The 27210-nt window shown below is 34.2% G+C and overlaps 2 protein-coding genes across 2 annotated transcripts; both read right to left on the bottom strand.

Annotated features, from left to right (window-relative positions):
• Window positions 1-15714: 15714 nt before the first annotated feature.
• Window positions 15715-18747, bottom strand: LOC145084075 (chaperone protein dnaJ 8, chloroplastic-like). The gene is made up of 4 exons (XM_079023423.1): window positions 18624-18747; window positions 18205-18479; window positions 17861-17929; window positions 15715-16032 (listed from the first exon to the last, which is right to left on the bottom strand). The coding sequence occupies exons 2-4, from the start codon at window positions 18445-18447 to the stop codon at window positions 15859-15861; spliced, it is 486 nt and encodes a 161-aa protein (XP_078879549.1). The 5' UTR covers window positions 18448-18479; window positions 18624-18747; the 3' UTR covers window positions 15715-15858.
• Window positions 18748-22568: 3821 nt separating this feature from the next.
• LOC145084059 (putative protein phosphatase 2C 60) lies at window positions 22569-26195 on the bottom strand. The gene is made up of 11 exons (XM_079023422.1): window positions 26079-26195; window positions 25287-25416; window positions 25018-25081; window positions 24745-24853; window positions 24498-24651; window positions 24230-24355; window positions 24020-24143; window positions 23834-23910; window positions 23681-23733; window positions 23289-23343; window positions 22569-22923 (listed from the first exon to the last, which is right to left on the bottom strand). The coding sequence occupies exons 2-11, from the start codon at window positions 25401-25403 to the stop codon at window positions 22714-22716; spliced, it is 1089 nt and encodes a 362-aa protein (XP_078879548.1). The 5' UTR covers window positions 25404-25416; window positions 26079-26195; the 3' UTR covers window positions 22569-22713.
• Window positions 26196-27210: the final 1015 nt, after the last annotated feature.

Genomic DNA, 27210 nt, shown 5'->3' with positions numbered 1-27210 from the left:
AAAATGGGATGTCACATATAATGGGTTACACTGATATTAATTAATATTATTTGGTTATATTTATTTTGATTAATTATTACTATTATTATTATTATTATTATTATTATTATTATTATTTGAATATATATATATATATATATATATATATATATATATATATATATATATAATTTTAAAGCTAAAAAAATATGATTGTATATATACGTTTAAAAACATATTTATATATTTAAATATGTATTTTTATATTTGAAAGTATTTTTATATTATAAATTCATTATTATACATTTAAAAACGTATTAATGCTTTAAAAAAAGTATATATATATATATATATATATATATATATATATATATATATATATATATATATATATATATATTATATTTATATTTAGTAATATATATTTATTTCCTATAGAAATTATCATATATTTATATGAAAATACCTACGTATATGATTTATATCGTAAAAACCAATAATTATTATTATTATTATTATTATTATTATTATTGTTATTGAAAACATATATACACTTTGGAAAAACGTAATTATACATTTAAAAGTATATAAACTTGTTTAAACATGTTTAGCCTATTTATCTGTAACATTAAATACATAAACGTTTTTATATGTATATTATTATTATTATTGTTATTATTATTATTATTATTATTATTATTGATATTGATATATTTAAAAGCATATATACCCTTTGGAAAAACATATTTATACATTTAAAAGTATATAAACTTGTTTAAAGATACTTAGCCTATTTATCTGTAACATTGAGTACAAAAACATTTTTATACGTATAAAAAAATATAAAAATGTATTAATAAATTATATACAAATATGTATAAAAGCATTATGTATTAATACATATTATATGTCAATTTTATCATTTGAATATGTACTTTTCAAATAAAAATATTATACGTATAAAAAACATCATTTATATTTAAAAAAGCATATAAAGACTTATTTATACATTAAAAACATAATAATGCGTTTTTACACGTATTAAAAACATATTTATATGTATTTATATAACTTAAAAATATGTTTTTGTATTTTAACGTTTTAAAATCATATTTATATGTGTTTATGCATTTAAAAACATATTTATATTTATTTATACGTTTTTAAAATATATAAATTTGTATAAATATATTTTTCAGAAAATAATGTGTATAAATATATAAATACTCTTTTATAAAAATATATATAGTAATAAACATAATAATAATAATAAATTTTTATGTAACAGTTGTAGTATTAAACGATTATATGGTATATAAAATTATTTAGAACAAAAGTCTATGCTTGGCAGCATAGTGGTAAGCTCCTTCGATCTTGGATAAAGTCTTCCTAAGATGTCCAGAGTTCGAATCATGTTGTAGGTATCTTTTCTCCAATTCTAAAAGGGTAAAAATGCAACATGACGACCATTAACTATTCTAGGTAGTCCGGTGGAACACCGGTTAGTGGTGTTAATGATCATACTTTTAAGGGAAAGAAAAGATGTTCATTCAGGTACTTTAATCCCCCTCAGGGTTGCTTTATATATATATATATATATATATATATATATATATATATATATATATATATATATATATATATATATATATATATTGTCTACTCCCAGAGATCCTTTAGGACAGATCCAACAAGATCACCACCTTATGCTCAGAGAGTGAGAATAACAGGAATGAGTAAATTGGTTAATTGTGTAAAATAAAATATACAATTATATTATTGTGAGTTGAAAACCCTATGTATTGGAGATAAATCTCATACATAATTAGATTATTTTTTTACTTTAGTTAGCTTACAATATTCCATGTATATCTCCTATATTCTTGTTGTATTTTGTATAAGTACACGTTATTGATTAATATCAAATAAGGTGAACAATTATCACTTTCTCACATGGTATCAGCCATCTCACGTTCCTAACCCTAATCGCCCCTCCTCTCTTCTTGTTCCTCTCTAAAATCGACGATGGGCTCCTCTGAAAATACCTTCTCTCGTAATACCCTCATTCACATGCTGACCATCAAGCTAAATTCTTCTAATTACCTCCTCTGGAAGAATCAGATTACACCTCTTCTTCTTCATCAAAAATGGATGAGTCATGTCGATGGTTCCTCTACCATCCCGCCATCCACCACCATCGTTGACGGAAAAGCAGCTCCCAACCCAGCCCATGATGCTTGGGTGGAACTCGATCAAAAGGTTCTTTTGATCCTTCAATCGTCCCTCTCTGAAGAATCCATGGCAGAAGTTCTTGGTCTTTCCACCCCCCGTAAAGTGTGGACTACTTTGGAATCTGCCTATAGCCATGATTCCCAGGAACGATCCCAGAATCTTAAAGATTCTTTACGTCAACTTAAAAAGGGTAATCTCTCTGTCTCTAATTATGCTAAGCAATTTAAGAGTATCTGTGATCAGTTACAGGCCATTGGAAAACCTGTTTCTAATGATGATAAAAGTCACTGGTTCTTGTGTGGTTTGGGACCGACCTTCGAGACCTTTTCCATTGCCCATCGTGCTCTCCCTACGTGTCCTCTATTTCGTGATTTGGTCGCTCATGCTGAAGGCCACGAGCCCTTTCTCTCCTCCTTGCATGAATCGACACCTCCCCCTGCTGCTTTTACTGCAAATACCTCTCGTGGAAGGGGCCGATCAGGTCAATCAAACAACCGTGGCAACTCTTCAAATCGAGGTATAGGTCGGTCTGGTCGACGACCTCCTCACTGCCAGCTATGTTGCACGGATGGTCATTACGCGTGTAACGACCCAAAAATCACGACTAAAAATTTCTTTTAAAACATTACTAAAATCATATTTATAAAAACCGTATCATAAGTCATAACAAAATTTCTCGAGTATTAAATCAAAACATAACATCATTATCAGAGTCAAACGTTCCCAAGCTAACTGACTATGGTGTGTGCACTGCAATCTTCCCGAGCTCCTCTTTTGAAAACCGAGTACCTGAAACCAAAACTGAAAACCGTAAGCACGAAGCTTAGTGAGCTCCCCCAATCTACCACATACCACACAATAACATATAAAGCACATACTGGGCCTTTCCCACTGCATCGGACCGAAGTCCGGGCTAACTGGGGCCTTGCCCCCTACATCGGACCTAAGTCTGAAGCTGACTGGGACCTTGTCCCCTACATCGGACAGAAGTCCGAAGCTGACTGGGACCTTGTCCCCTACATCGGACCGAAGTCCGAAGCTGACTGAACATAGCATGAACATATCCACTAGCATGAACACACATATACTACATCGGGTCGTAGCCCGGATCACATAACACATAAATCCTGTCTGAGCCACGAAGGCATCAAACATGCTAACTACTGCATCGGACTGAAGTCCAGAAACTACGGCTAACTGAACGGGCCGGCATTGTGGCCTTAGACCCGTTCCTTCTGGAAGGAAACTCACCTGAGATTGCTGAACTGATGCTGCTAATCCTTTGACTGCTACTTGACCTCCGACTCCAAACAACTGCTCCACTAGCTCCTCGAGCTACCAATGCCAAGATAACACTTAGTCCAACTGACCTCCAAAAGGTCAACTAGGCCAACTCTAGTCAAGGTCAAAATCCTGGTCAAAGTCAACCTTCCAGGTCAACCCTACTCGCCGAGTCCACCTAATAACTCGCCGAGTTCATATGCTCAGGGTCCTTCTATTCGCGACTCGACTCGCCGAGTCAGTCCATGACTCGCCGAGTCAACTATTCCCGAGTCCTGACCTGTCCAACTCGCTGAGTCTCCACCCGACTCGCTGATTCAAATTTCAACTGGAAGGGTTTGGGGTTTTCGCGACCTGACTCGCCGAGTCCAAGAATAGATTCGCCGAGCCCAAGGAAATCTTCATCCAACTCGTCGAGTTGTTCATCCAACTCGCCGAGTTCATGCCTAACTTCATCCGACTCGACGAGCTGTTCATCCCACTCGTCGAGTTCCTCCTCATCTTCAAACTACTCGCCGAGTCCACTCGAAGGACTCGCCGAGTCTATCCAGTCCTTAATCCATGCAGTGGCTTTTCGAGCCAACCAGGGCTTCCAACTCATAGATCCATACTTCTAAGGCCTATCCCCTACATAAAGTGGCAAACTTTACGTGTAGATCAAGAGATCTAGGCTCAAAACACATTCAAACTAGGGTTTATGGCAAACATACTTCTTCAACATACCAAGGGTTGATACTTTAGGGGATTCTAGACCAAAACAAGCATGGATCTGAGGTAGCAACTTCAGATCTGGACCTCTAACTCGAAATGGTTACTTATCATGCCAAAAATGTCCAAAACTCACACATAAGAATAGATCTAGGTGCAAAGGGAGTCCAAGCAACAACTTATTACCTCCAATTGGTCTGAAATGTCTTCTCAATCCTGAATCTACAGTCCCTTCTTGCACCTCCAAGGCCTTTCTTCCTTCTCCAAGCTTTAGTGCACTCTTCAAGGCAAGATCTAGCTCAAAAACGAATATGGTGGCTAGGGTTTGGTGTTCTGGGGTGGAGAGGCAGTAAAGGAACCCTAGGGAGGAGAATGAGACGTTTAAATAGGCTCCAAGTCCGGATTTAGGGTTTTCCTTGCTCAGGCCTGACTCGCCGAGTCACCTTGGCCGACTCGCCGAGTCGGTCGCTTACACCTCAACCTGGATCCCGCTCGGACTCGCCGAGTCCCTCCTTGGACTCGCCGAGTCTCCCCTTAAAATTTGGGGTTTTCTTTCCTTTCTTGGCTTTCCAAACTTTGGGTGTTACAATGCGAGTGCCTGTCCAGATCTCAGCACCTATGCTCACCGGTCATCTCATTCTGCCGCCAACCTCGCTCAAGCCTTTCATGCAGATTGCAACATCAATGAATCTTCTGCGGATTGGTACGTAGATTCAGGTGCGACTGCCCACATGGCTCCTTCTTCGGCTAATCTTGACTCATTTGCTCCTTATCATGGCAAAGACAAGGTTGTTTTTGGAAACGGTAATATGCTTCCCATCTCTCATACTGGTACTTTATCGATTGCCCCACACTTAAAATTGCGCGATGTTCTTGTCATTCCCCATATGAAAAAGCAACTATTATCTGTCAGCAAATTAACTAATGATTACCCGGTTGATTTTCTATTGTCTCGGTCCTCCTTTGCTATTCAGGACAAAGTTACAAAAAAGATCTTGGCAACCGGCAAGCATAAGGATGGTCTATATGTGCTTCATTCCGCATCTCAAGCTCTGGTGGCATCCGTGGTCTCTTCTAATAAAGCGTATTTTGATTTATGGCATAAAAGACTTGGCCATGTTGCTTATGATATTGTTTTTCTTCTTAAAAACCATGGATATTTGAGTGTTACTTCTACTTTACCAAGTTCTAGTATTTGTTCTTCTTGTGCACTTTCCAAGCAACATCGTTTACCCTTTAAGTTGAATGAGAAACGCTCTTTACATGTTCTTGATTTAGTTCACTATGATTTATGGGGACCCGCTCCGGTTACTTCTGTTGATGGTTATAGATATTATGCCTTGTTTGTTGATGATTACTCTCGGTTTTCTTGGTTTTATCCGCTTAAAAAGAAATCTGACTTTTATGAGGTTTTAGTCACATTCTTAACATTTGTTCAAACCCAATTCTCTTGCAAGATGAAAACCTTTCAGAGTGACGGTGGTACAGAATTTCTTAATCATCGGGTTGCTAAATTATTTGCTGACAATGGCACTCACCATCAAATGTCATGTCCTTACATTCCTCAACAAAATGGTCGTGTCGAACGCAAGCATCGCCATCTCACTGAAACCGGACTCGCCATGTTATTTGGTGCTAATGCCCCTGCAGATCGTTGGTTAGAAGCTTTCACCTCTGCAACCTATGTCATAAATCGTTTGCCAACCAAGTTACTACTAAATAAATCCCCTTTCGAGATTCTCTACAAAGTCGTCCCTGACTACAACAACTTTAAGGCCTTTGGTTGTCGGGTTTTTCCTTACTTACGACCCTATGTGGAACATAAATTAGCACCACGAAGCATTGCATGCATCTTTCTCGGCTATTGCACACAGTACAAAGGATACAAGTGTTTTGATCCCATTACTACAAAAACTTTTATTACTCGGCATGCCAAGTTTAACAAAACCTTCTTCCCATTCGCTGGTGGTCCATCATCTACAGACGAGCTCACTTTATTTTTAAGTTCTTATTCGGATGACATACCTGCTACTGTACTCGATACACCAGAAGCACCCGTGTCCTCGCCATCATCAGCATCGAGTTCTTCTACAGCCCCATGTATTTCGTGCCTGCTTGATAATCCTATCACTGCTGCTGCTGCACCCCTGCCACCGCCCTCACCACAACCGTCTCCTGCTCCTGCGCCTCCGCCTCCACCGCAGCCCTCTCCACCGCAGGCATCACCACCAGCTCCTCATTCACCACCTGGGCATTCGATGATCACTCGCGGGAAAGCTGGCACTATTAAACCCCGCCATATTTTTGATCTTCTCGCAATTGCTCCGACATGTTTACATGCTGCCTTATTTGCTGCTAAAGAACCTAAGGGTTTTAAATCAGCATCCAAACATGATCATTGGTGTCGTGCCATGAATGAAGAAATTCGAGCTCTATGGGATAATCATACCTGGACTCTCGTACCACGGCCATCAAATGTCAATATTGTTGGATCTAAGTGGGTCTTTCGCACTAAATATCATGTTGATGGTTCTGTTGATCGGCATAAAGCTCGTCTAGTAGCACAAGGGTTCACCCAAATTCTGGGGTTTGATTTTTCCCACACTTTTAGTCCAGTTGTTAAGGCCACAACTGTTCGAATTGTTTTGTCCTTGGCTGTCACAAATCGATGGAATCTTCATCAACTTGATGTTAAAAATGCCTTTTTAAATGGTAATTTACGTGAAACAATATATATGGAGCAACCTCCAGGGTATGTTGATTCTAAGCATCCAAATCATGTGTGTCGTCTCAACAAGGCGTTATATGGCCTTCGTCAAGCTCCACGGGCTTGGTTTCAACGCCTTAGTTCTTTCCTAGTTGCTCAAGGCTTCAAATGTAGTCAAGCTGATACATCACTTTTTATTTTCCATCAAGGGCCATGCTTACTCTACCTCCTTGTTTATGTTGATGATATCATTCTAACTGGAAATCATTCCCCATCCATTGCACGCTTTATTAGTCGGTTGAAAACTGAATTTGCTATTAAGGATCTAGGCAAATTGAGTTATTTTCTTGGCCTTGAGGTTACCTATACTTCGAATGGTTTGTTTCTCAATCAAAGTAAATATGCTCATGACATCTTAAGTCGTGCAGGTCTTCTTGATTCCAAACCTGTTGGTACTCCTCTTGCCACTAATGATGTCTTTACTACTACTGGCACACCTTTTCATGACACTACCTTATATCGATCCTTTGTTGGAGCATTACAATACTTGACAATTACAAGGCCTGATCTTTCTTATGCTGTTAATCAAGCAAGTCAGTTCCTTCATGCTCCTACTGTTGACCATTTTACCCTTGTTAAAAGGATTTTACGCTATGTCAAAGGCACTATAACTCATGGTCTTCATTTTTCAGTTCCTACAAAGTCAATGCTCATTGGTTATTCGGATGCCGATTGGGCTCGTTGTATTGAAACCCGACGCTCCACTTATGGCTATTCCATCTTCTTTGGTGGTAATCTTGTTTCTTGGAGTGCCAAGAAACAACCTACTGTTTCCAGGTCAAGTTGTGAATCTGAGTATCGTGCCATGGCAAATACTGCAGCAGAATTGGTTTGGATTACACATCTGTTACGTGATCTGAATGCCTTGCCATCATCTCGCCCTACCTTGCTTTGTGACAACTTAAGTGCTATTTTCTTGAGTCAAAATCCTGTTGCACATAAGCGGGCAAAACATATAGACATTGATCATCATTTTATTAGGGAACTTGTTTTATCTGGCAAATTGCATACACAATTTGTTCCTACCAAGCTTCAAGTGGCTGACATCTTTACCAAACCTTTACCAAGATCGTTGTTTGAAAAGTTCCGTGATCAGCTTCGAGTTCGCCCACCACCTGTGCGCTTGAGGGGGGGGGGGGGGTATTGGAGATAAATCTCATACATAATTAGATTATTTGTTTACTTTAGTTAGCTTACAATATTCCATGTATATCTCCTATATTCTTGTTGTATTTTGTATAAGTACACGTTATTGATTAATAACAAATAAGGTGAACAATTATCACTTTCTCACACTATGTACTCATCAGGTTCTCCAACCTGACCCACTCAGTTTCTCTGTATCACAAGTAATGGTTTGAAGGTACATTATGTTGAGAGATTCAAGGAGTTTTAAGCCATTAGTATAAATAATGTAAGGTTTGTAAAGTTTATGCTTATGTTTTGTATTAGTTATGACATCCCAATATTTTATTAATAAAACATTTTCTTCAGAAAAAATTTTAGGGGAAAAATTCTACAACTTAATAAATACTTTGTTTTCAAATTAGCATAAATAAAAATATCTTTTTCACACTGTAAAAATAGGGATGCCATATTTGCTTTGTTCTTTAGCTTATTTCTGTAATATTGAGTGAGTGAATACTATAGTGAGGTTTCCTTCTAATTGTATGAAGTATAAACGATCTAATTCATAGTGAGTGAATTGATCAAGTTGGGAAATCCTGAGTTTCTTCTTTCTTTACATGGTATCGGAGTGGGGGGTTGCTCTAATTGCTATTTCTGGCTAAACGACATACTTCAAAGGTTCTTTGTAAAAGGTTAGAGTACTTGTTACTCATTTTTGTTTCCGCTTTCTTCTTTGTCTTTCGTGTTGTAAACCTTGTAGATCTGACACCGATTGTGTCAAATCTAGGGTTTGGTGTGAATCCTTTTTAATCGACACCTATTGTGTCGATCTAGGGTTTTTTGGTTCGACCTTCTCCTTGATCGCCTTTTTTTTTGTTAAGTTTTTCGCTATTGCGAGTTTCTTATTGTTGCAAGATTTGTCTTCATCCATGTTGGTGATAATCTATGGCCTCTTTGTGAAATTTGTATCTCGCTTTAAGTCGTTCAAGTCTAAAACTGTTTGGTTCCGATTAACTCTAATAAAGAACGAAACTATATGTTCCAATTAACTCTAAATAGAGAAAGGAACCTAATAAAATTGATTTGAAACATCGGTTCTATGGTAAAAGCCCTAATTGTGTCGGTAAACTTCAAAAGTGAGTATTAGACCTCTGTGAGCCCTTATAGTTCCCATTGTAGTTATAGGATATCACTGGTGTCTTGAGTACACCAGCTACTTTCTATTTGGTTATGTGCTTTTCTTTCCTAAGATATTGTTTGTTCTATTTGTTGTTGCTTAAGGTCTTATTTGATTGCTTTATTAGTTTACTACTTATTATTGTTTTCGACGTTGTAGTTGACTCATCTTGGGCATCCAACAAACTGCGGTGGCCATCTTGAAAATTTTGTCTTCACAGTAGTCTGTTCTTTTCTTTTTTGATTACTTTCTATAATGAATGGCCCAACTAATCCTGTTGGTAGTGGTAAAATATGACATAATTGATTTTGATGATATATTATATATTCATCCTTCTGATAACTCTATTACTACTATTGTTACAATTAAACTGACTAGAAATGAGAACTTCCGGTTGTGGCGTAGTTCAATGATTAAGGGTCTTAAAGCAAGAAATAAGTTAGGTTTTGTTGATGGAACTCTTAAAAAGGAAAGTGTTGAATCAATGGGAACGTGCTAATGTTGTGTGTTCATGGATTCTTGGTTTAATTTATGAGTCAATATATGTTGGTCATGCTTATTCTGAAGTAGAATAAGATATTTGGAAATAATTATTTGAAACTTATTATAAGGTTGTTGGTTTTGTTGTGTTTAATATCCATCAGCAAATTAATTCTTTAAATCAAAATGGATCTTCCCTTTTTTTTTTACTATTATAATAAACTAGGTGCTCTCTAGAAGGAATTTGATGGTTTTACTAGTCTTACTGAGTGCACTTGTATAGATGTTACTCGTTTGAATGATCACTCCAAACTCATGACACTCATGCAGTTTCTAAGTGGACTTGATGACTCCTATAATCAAGTGAAGAATCGCATTCTTTATATGGATCCGTTACAAAATGCTAAAACTGTTTTTTCAATCATTTCTCATGAAGAATCTCACCAAAAGAATGGTTCCTTTTCGACCTCTCAATCTTCCACTAAGACACAAAATAGTTCCTTTAAGAGTAGGTTTAATAACATGTTTAATAATAATAAAAGTAGGAATCAATGTATTCAATGCAAAAATTATGGTCGTAAAGGGCATACAATTGATAAATGTTACAAACTAATTGGTTACCCTAAAGATTTCAAACCAAAGAGTGATTCTAGGAATCGATCCATACCTTTGTCAAATAGTGAATGTCCCCTAAGACTTTGTAACACTCCAAAAAATAAAAGAAATTTAAAATGTTCAAAATCAACCATTAACCAACATTGTTTACAAAAAAGAGTCATTGTTTTAAAATCATTATTACAAAATCAGAGTTTTCCCAAGACCTAGTGACATAAAATAGGAAGATGTGCACAGTCACACCTTCGCTTTCCCACAATCATTTGAAGTACTTGAAACCATAAACTAAAAATGTAAGCCGAAACTTAGTGAGTTTCCCCAAAGTACCAACACACCACAAAAAAACAAGCATACAAATATGAGCAGCCAACCTGATTGGACCGCCTTGCAAGGCCTACAACCTATTCGAATCGCTCTACGGGACGCTGGCTTGACTGGACCGCCTTGTAGGGCCTACAACCTATTTGGCTGTCCCCGGGTGTCTTGGCCTACAACACAAAGCAGGACTGCCTCAAGCCAACACAATATGTCGACATATGAAACAAATATACATAAACACAAAGCCAACAAATACAAATAATCATACGGGTCTACTAAACACCTACAAACTAGCATAACACTATCCTAACCATGATAAGCACTCTAGTGGGCCAGCATTAGTGCATTCGAACCACAGGTACAGTGAAGAAACTCACCTCTTAGTTTGAATAAATCCCTGCTCCGACAACCGGCTCTACCCGACTCCTAAACATCAAAACATTTTCCCATTCTAAATTAATAACAACTTTCCCAAAATATCCTTGGTCAATACTGGACAAAATCAACAAAGCAACCGAGTCAACTAAGTCCTCGTACGCGGGGCGTACTTGTGACATCCCCAATTTCACGGCTAAAAAAGACCGATTTGTTTATGCTTTGTTTTATAAATCAGAGTGATCGTTTAAAGAAAACGGTTGCGGAATTTGTTCCCAAAATAAAATATGATAACCATTTATCAAAACATTTCTCAAAGAGAATGTATTTTCATTAAATAATAAAACCTCGGGATGTCATGTTCCGATACAGACCAAAAGCATAAACAATATAAAATAGACCTTACAACAGTTATTTATAACTATTGATCTATAATCCGAAATCTCTCATCAAGTCCACCAACTTATACTCTTGTGCCATTACCTGTATTGAAAAGAAAACTGAGTGGGTCAGGCTTTGGAGCCTGGTGAGCATATAGGGTTTTCAACCCACAATAATATAATTATTATAATTAATTATCAAACAACCAACTCAATTTCCCATCCCCATTATCTTCCTTACTCTTAAGGGTTTACCCTAAGAGTTATCTATTCGTTTACTCCGTATTAGGCACTAAGACAATAGTTGCCAAGGTTCCTTCGTAAAGCACTAATTTCATAGCTGCTGTGGTTCATTCATCGGGTACTAAATCCATAGCTACTAGTGTAGGTACTAAGTCCATAGCTACCAACGTTTATCTAACAGTACTATATCCATAGCTACCAACGTTCGTCTCTACGGTACTAAATCCATAGCTACCAAGATTTGTCTATACGGTACTAAATCCATAGCTACCAAGGTTTGTCTATACGGTACTAAATCCATAGCTACCAAGGTTTGTCTATACGGTACTAAATCCATAGCTACCAAGGTTTGTCTATACGTCTCATCCTCAAGCTCATCCGTCATCACACACCAACTAATCCGTCTACCCATGTTCTACCCAACGTATTTGTAGATATAACATACATATACAGTTTAGATCATTTAAAAACCTGTATAAAACAATCATTCAACAACCATCTCAAGTAAACCAACAACATATAAACACATAGCACGTATTTCATAGCAAATACTTTATATCTATGTGGTAGAAGAAAGTAACCACACACTCACACATATAAACAACAATATACTTAATATATTCAATCAATACTTGTATTATTATCGTGTTTATGAAAGGGACTATACACTCACTTGATCAGAAGATGATCGGACAACACTACAGCTCTAAGAGTAGTATTCTTCGGTGAAACCAGGATATCTTCACACACCAGGTTTCTCACGGACAGAGCTTCGGCTCGGAAACTCTTTTCTTCTCGGGATCTTCGGGCTTCGGGACTTGCTTCGGGTCTCGGGGTTGATATCGGGGCTTCCGGGGGTGGGGAGTTAAAATAGGGCTTAGAGGGTGTATCGGGAGTGAGAGAGAAGGGATGGAGCAACCATAGTCGGGTGGCCCTTCAAATGTATTTATAGGGCAAATTTGGCCCTTGCCACGTCGTGGCAACCTTTTTCCATGTCGTGGGCTTGGTCGTCATTGCATGCGTCATTGCAAGTTGCATCTGGGGGACTCCCGGAGGTGTCAGGAGACTTGCCACGTCGTGGTCTCTGACAGTTTTGGGGTTTCGCGCCCTGAACTTCAGAAATTCATAACTTTCGCATACGAACTCCGTTTTCGACGTTCTTTATATCGATGCGAAGGTAAGATTTTGCTCTACAACTCTCGTTTAGACTCCATTGGCTAATTTTGACTTTATTTTTAATATATTATAAATATATTACTTATATATTATCTTTAGTAGGCCGGGACAGGAAAACTCCGTTCGAAATTCATAACTCCTTCAACTGAACTCCGTTTTCGTCCGTCTTTCCGTCGTTGCACTACTATCGATGAGATCTTCAATTCTAATTTATATCACTAAGGATAGATATCTATCTACCTTAAATTCACTATTTACGTCGCGCTGGGTCACGCTAGGTCGTGTCGGTTCTGTCGCAAAACTTCGACAGGTCATAACTTCTTCGTTATAACTCGGATTTTGGCGTTCTTTATATGCACAGAAACCTTGTGACATATACTAAAACTTGGTTAAGGTTAATCCTTCTAAATAATCTTCCATAAAAAAATCATTTTTGATGCTTATCGTCTCTAAATTGACTAGCCCTGATCTACGGGCGTTACAGTACTTCGGATGTACGCGGGGCATACTCGTGGTCCGAGGCATCAAGGCTCCACCTGCTTACACGTAGCGTACCATTTGGTACGTCTAACATACGCAATGGTTTTCCATCTTAACCACTTAACAACTTAATACTTCGACTTTTTACGTCTAAATGCATATCCAAGGCCAAAATACCACTAGGAGTTATAAAGTTTCCAACTATATGACTTTGCATGCCCATTAAGTGCTTAATACAAACAATCCCAACTTCTTAACACTTAAAGACCTCCTAAAGCATGCATGGGGAAGAATTAAGCATCAAGATCTCATTTTTATGACTCAAGGCCCCTCACTGGGTCTGAAAGGACAACTTATTTGATCAAGAGCATGTCATGCTCAAGAATCACAAAGGTTGGGACCAAAAATGCCCTAAATGAAGGAATATCCAGATCTATAAGAAAGGATAATCAAGCTAGGAGCTTTTTACCTCCTAAAGGTTGCTAGCAAGGTGAGAATCCCATATCCAAACTTCTTCCAAGCTCCAATATCCTTCTACCACTTTTTTCTTCTTTAAGAACATCACCAAAACACACAAATGAGCTCAAGGTGCAATCTTCACACTTAGGGTTAGCTAGAGGGACAATTTTTAGGTGGGGGTTGATGAGGGTGAAGGTCTTAAGGCGATAAAGATTTTTAAATAGGGTCAAAACCCTATGTTTTAGGGTTTGAAACCCTCACACGTATACCCTACGTATGCAATGTACGCCGATCGTTCTACGCTCTCACATGTACGCCTTGCGTACGAAGCGTACACCCATTGTACTAAGCTTCGACTAAAATTACTAAAATGCCACCGCGGGCCATTTTGTAATCTTTATCATGCATATGGGCCCAAATGCGATATTTCTTCAAACATAGGGTTTAAATTGAAATTGTCTCATCATCGGGATGTTATAGACTTTGTGGACATGAAGCGAGAGAGCCTAAAACCACCTTACGGTATAAGAAAAATAACATGCCAACCAAATACTTTTGTATATTGTCAATGTACATTAACGTAAGTCCAACACACCCAAAAATCAATAACATTAGTGGTGCATAAATTTGTGTAAATAGGAAGACAATAACATTTTCTAGCCTTATATAAGACTTTACCCCCTTAATTATCAAATGGACAAAGTAATGAGTTAAACTCGACTTGGATTGTAGTGTTGGGCAAGCTGAATTAGATTTGGACTAGCTAAATTAGGTTTTGATTTAATATATTAATGGTCAAAGATACATGTTTTGGGTCTTAGGGTTTTTCTTGACTAATTAACATACATACATACATACATACATATATATATATATATATATATATATATAATTAAATCCAAAGCTAATTTTTGTAAATTAATCATTTAATATATTAATTGATGCTTAACAACTTTTGATAGTTTATCGGATAATTGAAATTGGTTGGTAGTTATTAAGTGCCTTTTGACAACATATAAATACATCAAAAAGAACATATTTGAAAGCCTATAATACATAATACACATGTCTTATATTGTTTTGTACATAATGAGAGCAGATCTCATTAGATATAATATTGTTTCTTGAATTTATTTTTGTATCCTCAAGATATACCCTTAAACAAACAATTTATGTCTTATGACAGTATAAAATACCCACCCTCAATCTCTGAACTTCATAAATAAGTTAAATTGTTACGATAAATGTAATAATAAATGAAACCCATCAAAATATTTCAATTCATATATCAAAACTTGTATTTTCATCATCACATAAGGCATCTCCAACCCACCCTCAAACTCTATTTATTTCCCCATTCTTCTTCAATTCTACCCCATTTTTACCTCAATTTTTGGAGATATGAATATGAGGGAATACTATTCATATCTCTAAAAATAGATGTGAAGTTTGGTTGCCAATTTTATTTTCTCTCATTTTTATTTTATACATTTCTAGTTTATTTTATCTACTAACTATAATTTAAATGCAATATTTAATATTTATAATATCATGTTATATACTAATTTATATTAATTAATCATAAATATAGAGTTTAATTAGTAGAGGTGTGTATTTGACAATATATATAAGTTATAAAAAATAAATATTCTAGGAATATACTTTTTGGAATAAAAAATAAGGTAGAAAATGGAATAGGATTGGAGATGAAACACTATTTATTCCATTTTTTATTCCATTTTTTATTCCAGGGGGAAAAATAGAAATGAGTTAAAGATGGTCTAATACAATGCCAAAAACACACATGAAAATTAATATATCACATTAGATTTTAATATATCCAAAAGTGGCTCCAATCATTCCAACCGTACACCATTTTTTGTACACAAAACCAACAATGTATCTAGGAATTATAATTACACATGTATATATATATTATCATAATGAATATAGCAAAATTTACAATTGTTTTCTAAATATATACATGCACATTTAGGTTCCCTTACACGAGAAGAAATAATGTGAAAGGAAATAACTTTAGGGAGATGAATTGAAAAAAATTAGATATAAGGGTTAATGTGTGAGGAGTAATCACGAATACCCGCTCCTTCCCAACCCATCCATTCCTCCCACATGTCCCAATCAGGGTCCTCCATTCCTCTCATCGTCTCATCTAACGGTTCATCCTGTGTTTCTTCTACACTCATTTCACCCTTTAAACTACTCATTACTATCTGCTCATATGTAAAATATTATTAAAATACAAAAAACGATATTGTTGTCTATCATAGTTTAAACTAATGGGATGACATACATGTTGCCATGAGCTTATTAATCTTATAGCGTAAGTTACTAAAATCGTCCTTATGGTTTGGTTAGTTTGGTCTATAACCATTTTTTTGCATTTGGATCATCCATATGGTTTGATTTTATTGCGTTTTTCGTCCTTTACATACATAAAATTAGGGACCAAATGTACAAATTTGACCAAACTATGGGGACGAAAAACACAACAAAATCAAACATCAGGGACGATCCGGACGATCAAAAGTAGGGACAAAACGTGTAATTTTGACCAAACCATAAGGACGATTTCAGTAATTTACTCAATCTTATATTCTCAGCATAAATTTTCAAATGATATCTTATATATAGACCATTTCTATAAATTAGTTATTAGAAAGTAACGATTTCTATAATTTTATAAAATGTCAGGACAATTTATGTATATTTGCTTATGGTTAAGGACTATTTTTGTATTTTTTGCAAAAAGCAGGGCATGTTTTTATAATTTTGTGAAACATAGGGACCAATAATGTAAATTTGATAATAGGCAGAAACCATTTCTGCAGTTTTATGAAACATAAGAACCATTTCTATAAATTTACTAATAGGCAAGGACCATTTCTGTAAATTTGTAAAACAAAACGACCATATCTGTAAAATACAATTCTGCATAGGGACTTTTTGGTATATTAGAGGATCATTTTTGTAATTTGTTTTGACCATTTCTATGATTTTCTATTATATGGACTATTTTTTTAAAAAGAAAAATTGTATGCACTGTTAGGTTAAATATCTCAAAAAAACATAAAAATATATAGAATTAAAAACTTGAACAAAAACTTATTTATCATGTTTTAATCAATCATATCAATTGACAATCACTAAAAGGTGAAAAAAGAAAGTACTATGTCTATTGTCTTGATTGTTAAAAAAATCCTTGGACAAAATAAATTGTTAATGTTACATCTGCCATTTTTATTATTTATAAAAGGTGAAATAAACCAAAAAAAAAGCCATTAGTGTTGTTTTAACATTTTTAATCGAATATTTGAACAAAGTAAATTATTGATCATGTCAAACAAAAACTGGTAACGAAATAAAAAAATTAAATTACAACTTAATTATTTGATTACGAATTTATAACACATTTCAAACTATTGACATTAAATAAAGGACCTGATAATCAATAAATAAAATTTCGAATAATAAGTCCTTTTTTTTTATTATAAACTTAAACTTAAAATATATGTTTAAATGGACTAAAAGACATGATCATTATAAAAGAAATAATATATACTTTATATGTTGCTTATTTGATTATAAATATATAAGCTTGTAATGTATCTTGAAACGTAGATACCAAATAAAAGAACGATCTCTTAAATATTTATTTGAAAATACGTTCCTAAAAAATGTACATAACTAAAATTTCTAAGGTAATACAATCATTTCAAGACAAATTTCAAAATGATAAGTTGATAACTGAAATGTGCAATAATTTTAGCATATGAGATAATGATAAGAATATGCCTTCTGATATCCATATTCGATTACTAGTATTTCTGCAATAATTTGTTACCATTTTTATTTAACAGAAACTTATATAAAATAAAACTAGATTGAGAAATTGGGTGCAAAACATTTTGAACTTTCTGATTTGATTTTTCATATTTATAGTTTCAAATTGTATGGGTTATATTGCAGAGTTTTTGAAACAACAGTACATATTTCTAATTTTCAATGTTTAATAAAGTGTGGAATCAAGAGTAAACTTACATCATATGCTTCGTTAATTTCTTGAAATTGGATTCCACAATCGCTTCCTTTGCAAACGTCCGGATGATACTAGAACAATAAGAGTTTCGATCAAAGAGAATAGCAATTTGAAAAGATTCATAATTTAATTGAGCGAAAATCATACTAAAATCTGCACCGAAAAAAACGGCAACTCCAATTTTAAATCCTTGAGTTGTGATAGTATTTTTGTGTGATCAGTGCAATTGATAAACTAAAATTAGCATCTATTCGGTCAATAAACTACTGCCTTCAAAAAATTAGGAAGAGGAAGATCTATCAATCGGAAGGTTCTGCAATCACTAGTAGAAGAAAGTAATTAATACCTTCAAAGCAAGCTGTCTGAAAGCTTTTTTGATCTCAGATTCAGAAGCACCAGGATGAATCCTCAATATTTTATATGGATCTGAAGCTAGAGAATTCGTAAAAGCACAGCTAACTCGAAACCTCTTACCAGCACTCGTCGTCGTCGTCATCTTCTCGTGAGATTTCTTCAGTTTTCCCCACGACGATGAAGATGAAGTGGAAGATGAAACGCAACCGTTGATAACTCCAGCCACAGACGCCATTAGCACTTTATTATATCTATTGTAAAGCTAAGCTAACTTCAAAGGAAATCAAATTAGTCCTTTGTGAAATAGATACGAAATCAAGCTCTGTAGATCGATCTATATATATAATTAATAGTTGGTACGCGCGTATGTGAAATGTGTATGGGAAACTATGAAATAGAGATCAAACTTGCCACGTGTTAAAAGTCGCCATATGAATTTTGTAATCGTGTGTGAAGGAAGTCGATTGTTGAGTGAAGAAATGGTCATCAATGGAGAAGACAAAGCATCTTTTCAATGTATATAGAGACATAATAGAGGCATTCCATTTATATATTCAAGTATAATAGAGAGAGATAGGCTGCTTGGGACTTGGGAGGTCATTATCCATCGACCATCGTGGTCAGATTAGAGATGCTTAAGGATGACGTGTCTATTCGTGATTGGTGGTTTGAAGTAGCGTACTGATGTATATTTGTATTGCCATATATTTTGTTAAAAGATAAGGTGTAACAATTAACAAGTAATCGTATATGCTTTTTCATCTAGCTTGTTATTGTTTCTTTCTGTTAAAAATGGTAAGTCGTAGGTCAAGATGCTAGAGGTGCGTTTTTGACAAATCCAATCTGGATTTTAATTGATCCGGTTCAAATGATGTCACATAGAATCCGATCCGGGTTGAATTCAATTTTGGGTATGATTTTGGATTTGGATTCTCCATAAAACTGGTTTACGATTCGGGTGTCAATCCAATTTTTGGGTCAGGATTCATGATCCAGTTAGGATCTCGTGGATAAGAGTATCTAATCCGGTTGGGTCAAATCCGGTTTTGAACTTTGATATATAGTTTTTATGTGCACTTCTACTAGACGATCATGTCAAACCCATTTAAGGTACATCACTAGATGATAAAGCATTGTTCAAATATTAACCGAACATTAACAATATTTTGGAAATGCTAAAGTTTGAATATTATATCTTTTTATTTTGGATAAACAATTTTATGGAATTTTGTTGTCAAATAGATCATACGATAATCAAATCCATGTAAACGACCAAAATACCCCTTGATTTCCTTTGTGAAACGGTAATAAACCCATTAATTTATTGATCAATGAACATTATTATCAGAAAACATCATAAAAGCATTGAATTGATGGAGGTTTAAAAGTTATCTTGTTTATTCTTTGCAAAATATAATCATAATATAACTTATAAAGGGCACAATGTGAGACAAATTTTTGATATGAAATGAAATTTCTAATGGTTCTGATTTATTTATTTATTTATTATTTTTTTTTTGAAAAAGAATCGTATATTGCGAAAAAATGATAATTTTATTAAAAACGTTTCTTTTTTTTTTTTTTTTTTTTTTCAGGTGGAAACCATAAGTGATAACCAATTTTCAATGAGCCTTCTGGTGTGCTGATTATAATGGTCACTTTGGTTACGATTTTACATGTTTAAGTGTTACAATATAGTTCTAAACACGAATCAACCATTTTGATTATCAAATACTTAAATAAAATATGATACCATTTTACTAGTTATAATACTATACTTTCACATATAGCAACATACTTCCGATATGTGATTTTATTTCATGTTCATGTTAACATCACTTTACTAGTGTATAATATAATAATAATCACTAACTGTTTGTTATATCGCCAAGACACCAAAACTATAACTCCAATTTAGGCATCAATGTTCATATTTTATATAAACAACTTCATACACAAATACAATACATATTTATAGATATATACTCTAACTGCAAATCTTAACCCAAGCTCATAAATAATAACAACTAGGTTAAGATTTTATGAAATTATCAACATATTATTTGTTAAATATCATTACCAAATAATGATATTATACGTGTTTTACATTTATAACAAATTCCCAAATTCATCAAGCCCTAAACACAATTTAGGATCAAATAAAGGTAAATGATGAAACTGTATCTTAATATATGACTTGTCACTTTGGAAAGAAGCAATACCGAAGAAAACTGTATCAACTTTTTATATTTTTAGTGTTGGTTCGACAAAGAAAAAAAAGAAGGGGGAATGTGTTTAGCAAACATAAAGAGCTGGTCAACAAAAGGCAACATATGAGGGTGATGCGGCTTCCCCCCGTGATAGGAAGTCATGGCCACATTACATTGCAAGATCATTTTTCAATCAAATCAAGAAAAGCTTTCACACCAAAATCTAACATCTTTTATGCATCAGCATTAACAAACACAACTTACACACAATAAACAACACCTCCTTCAAACCCAACATAGTTCTTTTATTTATTTATTTATTTTTGCAAAACAACGTATCAACAAATATATGAAAGGCTCAAATTTTGTTAAACATTGTCTTGTTTAAACCAATTTATTGAGTTTTGACCGAATCATGCACAACCTCACATAACATATAAAACTAGAAACATTAAGAAACTTTAACTTCTTCCATCCATTAAAACTATTAGCATAAATTTTGCATGGTTTATGGTATATTTTGCATAGTTTTAAGTTTAGCATTTATTTAGCTATATAAGTTTAGGGCAATGTACATAAAAGTCACTATATCAAGACCATTTTTCCTTTTAGTCACTATATTTTATTTCAGTCAATGAAAGTTACACATTTAAAAATAAATTTCAACTACAACCACTATGCCCACCTATTTTCGGTTTAGCATATGTTAAAACTTGTATGACTTATCGTTTATCTACATGACATCATGTGTACTTAATGAAAGAACATATCTCCTGAGTTGAATTCTCATTTGCTAGTTTAGGAGGTTATACACATACAATGTAGGTAAATAATAATCATTTTTAGAAAGTTAGATGTTATTTTAGAAGTACAAATGATGTCAAGTGTGAGGATAGTAAGGTGGACTTGTGGTTGAACTTTGCTGGATAGGATACCGAATGGAGTTATAAAGAACTCATTAACTGAGGGAAGGATGTTTGAGATGGTTTGGACATGTCATAAGAAGGTTACCTTCGGTGACAATAAGGAGGGTAGAGTCATTTAGGATCGATGGTTCGAAGGAAGAGAGAACGTCTGAGAAGGAAATAAGGGGATAATGTGAGGTTTGACATGAAGAAACTTGTTTTTACCAAGGACATGACCTCATATAGGAAGGTTTGGAAGTCAAACATTAGTGTTGATGAATAGTCTCTCCACCTTGTATGTCTTTGTTTTTTGATTTTTATTTGTTGATGACGATTTCTTGCACTTATGTTACTTGATTATTAATGTATTGTTGCACTGCTCTCTATCACTTACTCCTCGTTGCCCTTTTGTAGGTTTACGTTGTGCACATGTCGGAGATCATCTTAGTGACACAATCGATCTACCATCCAAGGAGACTTGACTGTTGATTTATGCATTGCCCCTACTCCATTCTAATGGGATATGCATGGTCTGTTTTTGTATGATGTCAAGTAGGTATATATGTAGGTATATGAAAACTCATATAACTAATAGGGGTCACCATTGACGTAGTGGGAATTTCTTTGAAAAATGGGTAGTTTTCATCGACCAGGAATAAAATATTGCGGTTAAACCGAAAAAATGGCAAAATGTAATGGCTTTAATATTATACTGCTCTCAAGTTTATGAGTAGTTTAGTCATTTCTTAGATATGTTTTACCCTACTTGTTTCTTATATATAGTTTCCTTTTTTCTTTCATTGTATGTTGTAAGTAAGCTTTTCTATGATAGTAAAACCTTGGTCATGTTTTGGCACCAATCTTCATGGTACCAGTGCACACATCAATTCACAGTTTTTCGATTTGTTGATTGAAGAAGGTTTCATGTTGAGCAACAGTTTCACATGTACCCATTTGCCAACTGTTCTCTAGTCATGTATTTGATTGTTGATTGCATTTTGCATCCAACTCCTACTAGCTATCTACTCTGGCTTGGGGTTTTTATTTGTTTTTTTTTTATTGTCAATATGGCTGGTAGCAAACATGATTCTCTTGGGTCAATTAGTACTCAACTAGATGCAAAATATATATGCTAGCAAACACATCTAGCAACAACCATTTTGTGAAATACAAGCGTAGAATTTGAACTCGAGGCTGTCACATTATCTGTGATTATCATGAGCAAAATTCAAATCAACAAATGGTGTCTCAAATACCATGGGCCAATTCAATAAGAAGAAAACAATCTGTACATGAATAGAGCGATGTTTCCTATGGATATAAAAGAATATTATGTATTTCTATGAAACGGTTGTGATGAATTAAAAAAAAAAAAAAGTATTACCGCTAGTTTGAACCAGGTTTGTCTTTGCAGTCAGATGAGACAGAGTCTTGATCAGGGGACGTCTGTTGAGAAGTAGATGGACCCGGGCCGGGCTTTGGGCAAGTTTTAAACTGCACCAAAACCATTGTCATGTTGTCACATCCTTCACCACCAGAGGTAGGTGCCAGACACCTGTCGAATACCTTCTCACACACCACCGATAGCTTACTTTCCTGTGTATCAATTTAGTCTTGTTAGGTTTACCATTATCAAGATTCATGAGGGCGTTTCCGTCTTTTTTCACGAGAGTCTAATGCTATCTTCGATAATCATCATGAAAATGGTATTTACGTCTTTTGCAAGGGACGGGACTGGTCAAGCTTTTTAAGGCAAATTTTGATGAAGAGGGCATTTACGTCTTTTGCACAAACAAATCAAGAGCAAAACGAATCCTGTTTGGGTGACATCAGTCTAATACATGTCAAACACAATACAAGACTGTCATGTTCTATTCTGTTTTGTCCTGTGTAACAGAGGGGCCCCACAAGATTGTAGGATCAATAATAAACTGTCAAGTGTGAGGTAGAAATGGACGTACAGATTTTATTTGCTCGCGTACAAAATCCACTAGTTGTTGGCTTGACATGCAATCCCTGTAAAAAGAGAAAAAAAAATCTCCGCATTCTAGAGTAAATTACAAAAATGGTCCTTGTGCTTTCTAATTTTTACCATGTTTAGTCCAAAGTTAAAATGGGTTTTCAAAATTTGTCCTTATTTCAAGGTTCCAGGGACCAAAACAGAAAAAGGTTTCAATTTTTGAACTAAACACAGTTAAAATTAAAAAACACATGTACCATTTTTGTAATTTATCTTAGATTAGATATATCTCCAGTCACATGACATATAATGTAAGCCAGTCATATTTAGTTAAAACTGTAATCTCATTCTAGCGCATTATATAATGACCAAAAGCAAGATTGAAAAACTTACCATATTCCATCACAAGCAATAACAAGAAAATCATCATCCTCACAAAGCTCAACCTAATCAAAGGAAATCAACAAGCAACTTATAAAATTCCAGAAAAAATGTAAATAAGGAATATTAGATAAAAAAAAAAGCATTTAAAATGCTTTTACGCACTATGTTTATATCAGGATTAGCAGTAAGAATTTGTTTTTCAGCAGGCAGTGATTTATCCTTCTTCAGTTCCATGTCCCCTGAACATATGATGAAGTAAGAACCACAAAGACCAATACAGGATACAATCATACAATTACTCTTTTAGGAAATAATTATAAAAAATAAAAATCGACGTATGAAAAGTACCAATAGCCCTAGTTAAGTTTAGAGTCCCATTAACTCGACCACAATGAATAAAACCACCAGCTTTTGATATCCTTTCTTTTTCAGCATCAAGATCAGGCTTATGGTCTTTTGACAAATTATATGCCTGTATATAAGATTAAACCCATGCTTATCCACAAGTTCCATGATTCATATATTTAAAAAAAAAATACAAATATATAAATTAATTACCTGACCCTTACGAGATATCACACAACGAGAATCACCAGAATTAGCTACAACAAGTTGGTTGTTACGGATGATTGCCACACAAGCAGTGCTACCACATTGTGGCCCTTCATAGTTAGAGTGTGGCCCCTGAATCATTAGAAAAACAATATATGACCTATAATAGCAACATACTATAAAAACAGTAAAATTTATCTACCATGGTTAAATATTTTAAGATTATAATAACATGTTGGTTTTAATGGATTCAGTATTTGAACTTTTAAAGTACCTCCTCAACAGGCCAATCATCATGTTGACTTTTTGCTTCACCACTTTTAGGTGAACAAATTAACCCTTCCATCCTCCCGCTTAATTGATCTTTTTTGTCTCCCAAAACAGATAACTCTCTCCAGCCACGTTGCCCACACATCATCTCATCCATTCTACATAAAGATGCAAACTTGTTTTCATATATAGACATGATGTGTAACAGTGTAAGTGTAACAGCTATTGATATTACAAAAAAAATAGGTAACCTGAGGAAAGCTTTTTGGGCAGCAGTTCCAATATCACCACTAGAATAAGCTTCATGTTTCATCAGTTGTTGGTGAAGATACTTTGCACAGAACTTAGAGACAGACTGACCTGCAAACTACAAGGCTTAGTACAGAAATTTCCCAAAAAAAACAACACAATGATTAGATTCGTTGAAATACTAGTATACTACAACTCTGTTAATGTAGTAAAGATGTTATCAAATCAAGAATTATAAAATAAGTATACATGGGTGTTAAAGCTTGTAGTCATACCTCCATGGCCATCATAAACGCCAAAGAAAGATGTTGAACAGTCCAAATCAAGATAAGCAGCATGCTACCGAACACCTCATACCAAGAAGGCAGACAAAATTCTGAGTGATCCATATGAATAAACAAATTTTACATTGCCCAAAAAATACAGAATGACATTTGAGTATCCAAAACATTCCATCATCTTAGAGACTTTATGATCTCCAATAGTCCAACATGAAGAATAGTTTTACATAACTAGAACATCATAGTGCATACTAGCTACTTACAGCATCTTCCATTGATGTACGCCATCCCTGCATGGATGACACCCCATATTTCAGGTTATCATTCTCACCATCCTGAGAAAGCTTGTCAGTTTTAGGCGTGCTTAGGTATATTCCCATTCTATCTATTTTCCTGTTGAAGGTTGCAATATCACCAAAAATACGAATAAAAATGAAAATCAGATATGAAACAGAATGCTGAGAGTATAAAATTTGATCGTATCTTGTCTCAATTAAGAATCAGAAACTAACACAGTCTAAATGCACAGATAAAAGCACATATACCACAGGGACAGAAATAACGATTTAAACCAAACGCACAACATCAATTAATACACTCGAATTGGTAAACAAAATCACAGATTCAAACACTGTCCATTAGAATTTTACGCCTAATCGAAACTGTAAACTGAAACAACCAGATTTCATGTAATACACTCGAATTCTTTTAATTGAATCAACAAATTGTGTAATGAAGACAGTTAACCACATCACACGTCACTCAACATCACCCATTCAACAAACAATAAGAAATCATAAATGCGTTGCATGGTTGACGAAACAATAACCGAACTACACGTAGTCCCAATCACAAATAAAAAAAAATCGTGTAGAAAAAACCCTAACGATAACTGATGGATCAATGATTGGAAAATAAAATTAAAACATTGAGAGATGGATAACGAGCATGATTATATCATGCGAACCGAAAATCAAATCATGATATTAGATTTGAGAATCGCTTCTTCGAACAATGAATGAAAGGTACTGAGAGAGATTTAGAGATAGACTTACGGTTTGCAGAAATTTGGATCATCCGTAGACAGTGTTCCGATGGGCGCCGGTGGTGGTTTGGGGGTGGGGTAGGGGGAGCATAGATAGTTACAAATGTATTTTTATAGTTCGAAAATTTGTTATAATGAAATCGTTGACGCGGCATTAATATGGAATGTATTCGGCCGGGTGGAATGAATGTATTGGGCCTAATTACCTTACTCCAATAAGTGAATAAGTATGTGCATTTTATTGCTATTTAGAAATTTATGCAATGGGAAAAAAAACAAACCAAAAAATAAAAATGCCAGAAATTTATAGATTTTTTTTTGCTAATATATATTGCCATTCATCAAAATTTTCTTCTATGTTCTCATGGATTTGTCCGACTTCAACAAGTCCATATTATAATTTTTATTTTTACCAAAATTTGATCTCCTCAAATATTTTTTATGAAATGACTTCAATTAAATATATATTTAATCGTTAATTTTATTGTTCAAAGCAATTGGAAATCTGGAAAAGAAAACTAAACAAAAAGCTGTAAAATTACAAAATTTTAAATATCAAAACAGAAACAATGAAAATTATATATATATATATATATATATATATATATATATATATATATATATATATATATATATATATATATATATATATATGAGTTTAAATGAGACTATGAGATTTTGTGACACATGACGAAGAAATCTTATTTATTCATTTTGAAAATTAAAAAAAAAAAATTCTAAAAAACAAAACAAATAGAAAAATTCGTAAAAAAGGTATTATGTTCATTACTTTTTATTAAAAAATAAAACACAATTACCTTGTATGGAAAATTTTAGAATTTTTAGAATATTTTAATATTCTATTACATATTATATTATAAATATTCAAATAGAATTATATAATATTCTAAGATTCTTGTAGAATTGTTAGATTATTTTAATATTCTATTAGAATTGTTAAAATATGTTATATATTCTACTAGAAATATACATTTAAAATTCTGTTAGAATATTTCACATATATTTAAAAAAATGTAAACTTTTTTTCTATTTTTTTTAAAATGAAGAAATTAATATTTTTAAAATTCAAAAAAAATCATTTATTTTGCATTTTAGAATTTCTTTTTTGTTTTTTGATCTTG

The sequence above is a fragment of the Lactuca serriola genome, chromosome 1, assembly GCF_051521515.1.
Source record: "Lactuca serriola cultivar US96UC23 chromosome 1, Lser_US96UC23_V15, whole genome shotgun sequence".
Taxonomy (NCBI): domain Eukaryota; kingdom Viridiplantae; phylum Streptophyta; class Magnoliopsida; order Asterales; family Asteraceae; genus Lactuca; species Lactuca serriola.
This window is presented reverse-complemented; position numbering and strand designations above follow the sequence as displayed.

Coding starts and splice junctions, on each gene's coding strand:
- LOC145084075 (XM_079023423.1), bottom strand. CDS start 18,447: ATGGCGTCTGTGGCTGGAGTTATCAACGGTTGCGTTTCATCTTCCACT. Junction 17,930..18,204: donor TCAGACAGCTTGCTTTGAAG/GTATTAATTACT, acceptor TTATTGTTCTAG/TATCATCCGGACGTTTGCAA. Junction 16,033..17,860: donor AAATTAACGAAGCATATGAT/GTAAGTTTACTC, acceptor ACATATGAGCAG/ATAGTAATGAGTAGTTTAAA.
- LOC145084059 (XM_079023422.1), bottom strand. CDS start 25,403: ATGGGAATATACCTAAGCACGCCTAAAACTGACAAGCTTTCTCAGGAT. Junction 24,144..24,229: donor TGATATCTCGTAAGGGTCAG/GTAATTAATTTA, acceptor TCTTATATACAG/GCATATAATTTGTCAAAAGA. Junction 23,344..23,680: donor ATTGCTTGTGATGGAATATG/GTAAGTTTTTCA, acceptor CTCTTTTTACAG/GGATTGCATGTCAAGCCAAC.